Source organism: Ceratotherium simum, chromosome 34 (genome assembly GCF_057802395.1).
Source record: "Ceratotherium simum simum isolate JZ-2026a chromosome 34, ASM5780239v1, whole genome shotgun sequence".
NCBI classification, from domain to species: Eukaryota; Metazoa; Chordata; class Mammalia; order Perissodactyla; family Rhinocerotidae; genus Ceratotherium; species Ceratotherium simum.
Genome location: NC_141933.1, coordinates 16,131,513 through 16,134,393, shown reverse-complemented (window position 1 = coordinate 16,134,393; position 2,881 = coordinate 16,131,513). Strand labels below are relative to the sequence as shown.

The 2,881-nt window shown below is 44.3% G+C and overlaps 1 protein-coding gene across 1 annotated transcript; it reads left to right on the top strand.

The window, feature by feature from the left end:
- Positions 1 to 1,391: 1,391 nt before the first annotated feature.
- Positions 1,392 to 2,345, top strand: OR6Q1 (olfactory receptor family 6 subfamily Q member 1). The gene has a single exon (XM_004437382.3). It carries the CDS (start codon positions 1,392 to 1,394, stop codon positions 2,343 to 2,345), a length of 954 nt encoding a protein of 317 aa, XP_004437439.2.
- The last annotated feature ends 536 nt before the right edge of the window (positions 2,346 to 2,881 follow it).

The following is a 2,881-nucleotide window of genomic DNA, read 5'->3' as shown; positions in this document are numbered from 1 at the left end:
GCTTATTCACCTGGCTGGCAAGCTGGTGCTGGCTGTCAGTGGGAGCTCAGCCAAGGCTGAGGGCTGGGGGCCTTACTTCCTCTCTACCTTGGTCTTTCCATAGGCTGCTTGGGCTTCCTCACACCATGGTGGCTGGGTTCCAAGGAGCAGGAAGAGGAAACAGTTTCTTAAGGCCTGGGCCTGGAAAGTGGCACGGCATCACTTCCATCTTAGTCTGTTGTCAAGTAGTTACAAAGACCAGATTCAAGGGGAGTAGCCCTAGACCCCACTTTTTAATGGGAAGAGTGTCAAAGAATTTTGGGCTGTATTTTAAAACTGCTACAGTAATGGAAATATTTTATTCTGACATTTAATCCTAATAAGACATAGGAATTCATCTTTTTGGACCTCTTTTTTATTATTTGTTTTAGAAAAAGGAATTATTTAGTGGTTTGTCAATGGTCACGTATTTCAAGCTGATGTTGGAACTTGGATTCAAATTCAATCTTGTTGATTCTATCTCTTAATAGCTCTGTTCACCTCCATGCCTAGGGGCCATGTCATCCTTGCTCTCTGCTATACTTGCAGCAACTTCCCAACCTGGTCTTCCTGCCTCCTGTCTTTTTCCTCTCCAAACCTGCCTCAGCAAGCAGATTTGCTCCTTATGAAGGGCAAAAAGCATAGCATTGCTTCCCTGCTTAGAACTCTTCAAGGCTCTATGTTGTCCTCAGACTGAAGCTCAGCTTTGTCCTTTCCCTTAACTTGGTTACTAGCTCTTCATGATGTTGTCCTAGCCTACTTCTCAAGCTCAACAACAATCATCTTCCCTCCATACTGTATTCCAGGAGAAGTCAACATTTATTTTTTTTCCCTAATATTTGTTGACCCAAACACAATGCTAAATGCTTTAGAGGGATCATCTAACTAAAAATTTCACAACTCTATTAGTTAAGTTCTTTTGTATTTGAAGCCAGTTTCACTCGATCATAAAGTCAACCTCTTAACCTCTGTGGTAATCTGTATGTTATCTCTGGTGTCCGAGATTTTATACTTGTTATATCCTCCCCACTTATCTTTTATCTCATTATCTTATACTTATTTTCCAGATTCAAGTTTAGACAGCCCTTCCTCCAGGAAGATTTCTCTGATTCCTCAAGACTGGTTGAGCTTCTCCACTATTTCCTCCCATAATATCCTGTCTTATTTCTATCCAGCACTTTTCATTTTGTACTGAAGTTGTCTGTTTTCTTGTGCCCCTCACAGACTATAAATTCTTTGAGGATAGGGATGTTGTCTTGACTTCCCTTTCCTCTTCTGAAGTGAAAGATATTTCAGTCCAGCATCCTTACAGATTTTCTTTGAGCTGTCATTATCTATGAGGCTATGAGTCTACTGGGCTCTCACTCCCGCATATGCAGTCACATACCCCAAACTGGACCCAGGTGACAGAGTTTGTCCTAGTGGGCTTTGCTGGGGTGCATGAAGCACGCCTCCTCTTCTTTACATTCTTCCTCACCATGTACCTGCTCACCTTGGTGGAGAACTTGGCCATCATTTTGGTGATGTGTTTGGACCACCGGCTACGTAGACCCATGTATTTCTTCCTGACACACTTGTCCTGCCTTGAAATCTGGTACACTTCAGTCACAGTGCCCAAGATGCTGGCTGGCTTAATTGGAGTGGATGGAGGAAAGAATATCTCCTATGCTGGCTGCCTGTCCCAGCTCTTCGTCTTCACCTTCCTTGGGGCAACTGAGTGTTTCCTACTGGCAGCCATGGCCTATGACCGCTATGTGGCCATTTGTATGCCTCTCCGATATGGGGCCTTGGTGTCTTGGGGCACTTGCATCCGTCTGGCAGCTGCTTGTTGGCTGGTGGGCTTCCTCACACCTGTTCTGCCCATCTACCTTATGTCCCAGCTGACATTTTGTGGGCCCAATGTCGTAGACCACTTCTTCTGTGATGCGTCACCACTGCTAGCTTTGTCTTGTTCAGATGTTACCTTGAAGGAGACCATAGACTTCCTGGTCTCTCTGGCTGTGCTCCTGGCCTCCTCTGTAGTCATTGCTGTGTCCTATGGCAACATTTTCTGGACGCTGCTGCACATCCGTTCGGCTGCTGAGCGCCGGAAGGCCTTCTCCACTTGTGTGGCTCACCTGGCTGTGGTGAGCCTCTTCTATGGCACGCTTTTCTTTATGTATGTCCGGACCAAAGTGGCCTCCTCCATCAACTTCAACAAGATGGTGTCTGTCTTCTACTCCATTGTTACGCCAATGCTCAACCCCCTCATCTACAGTCTTCGGAACAAGGAGGTGAAGGGAGCTCTGGACAGAGCCTTTTCTCTCGAGTCTTGGAGAGGTCAGTAAGGAGGCAGGTGGGGACTGAGTTTCCTTGTCTTGGCTCTTTAAAAGAAGGGTGGTGAGGACTATGGAATACAGCAGTAGCCTGGGTAGTCAGGAGTCATGGACTAAGTATTATTTAAAGTAAAATGCTAATCTGCTATGACAAGAGAGACCTAACTATAATGTAGCTAAAGAACGAAGATTTTCTCTTTCCTACAAGAGTCCAAGGTGAGTGTTTCAGGTTGGTGGGTGGCTCTGCTCAATAGTTATTCAAGGATCCAAGTTCCTTCCATCTTGTAGGGTCAACATTCCCCAGGATGTTGGCAAACTAAGGCCTGTGGGCCAAATCCAGATCAGCCCTTGTTTTTAATGACCTTTGAGCTAAGAATGGTTTTTATACATTTAAATAATTGAAAACTAATCAAATGTAGAATAATACTTCATGACACATAAACATTTTATAAAATGAAAATTTTAGTGTCCATAAATCAAGTTTTCTAGAACACTGTCACACCATATGTATTGTCTATGGTTTCTTTTGTGTTACAATGACAGAGTTG

Bases quoted from the DNA above. Each gene is read 5' to 3' on its own strand.
- OR6Q1 (XM_004437382.3), top strand. From the start codon at position 1,392: ATGCAGTCACATACCCCAAACTGGACCCAGGTGACAGAGTTTGTCCTA.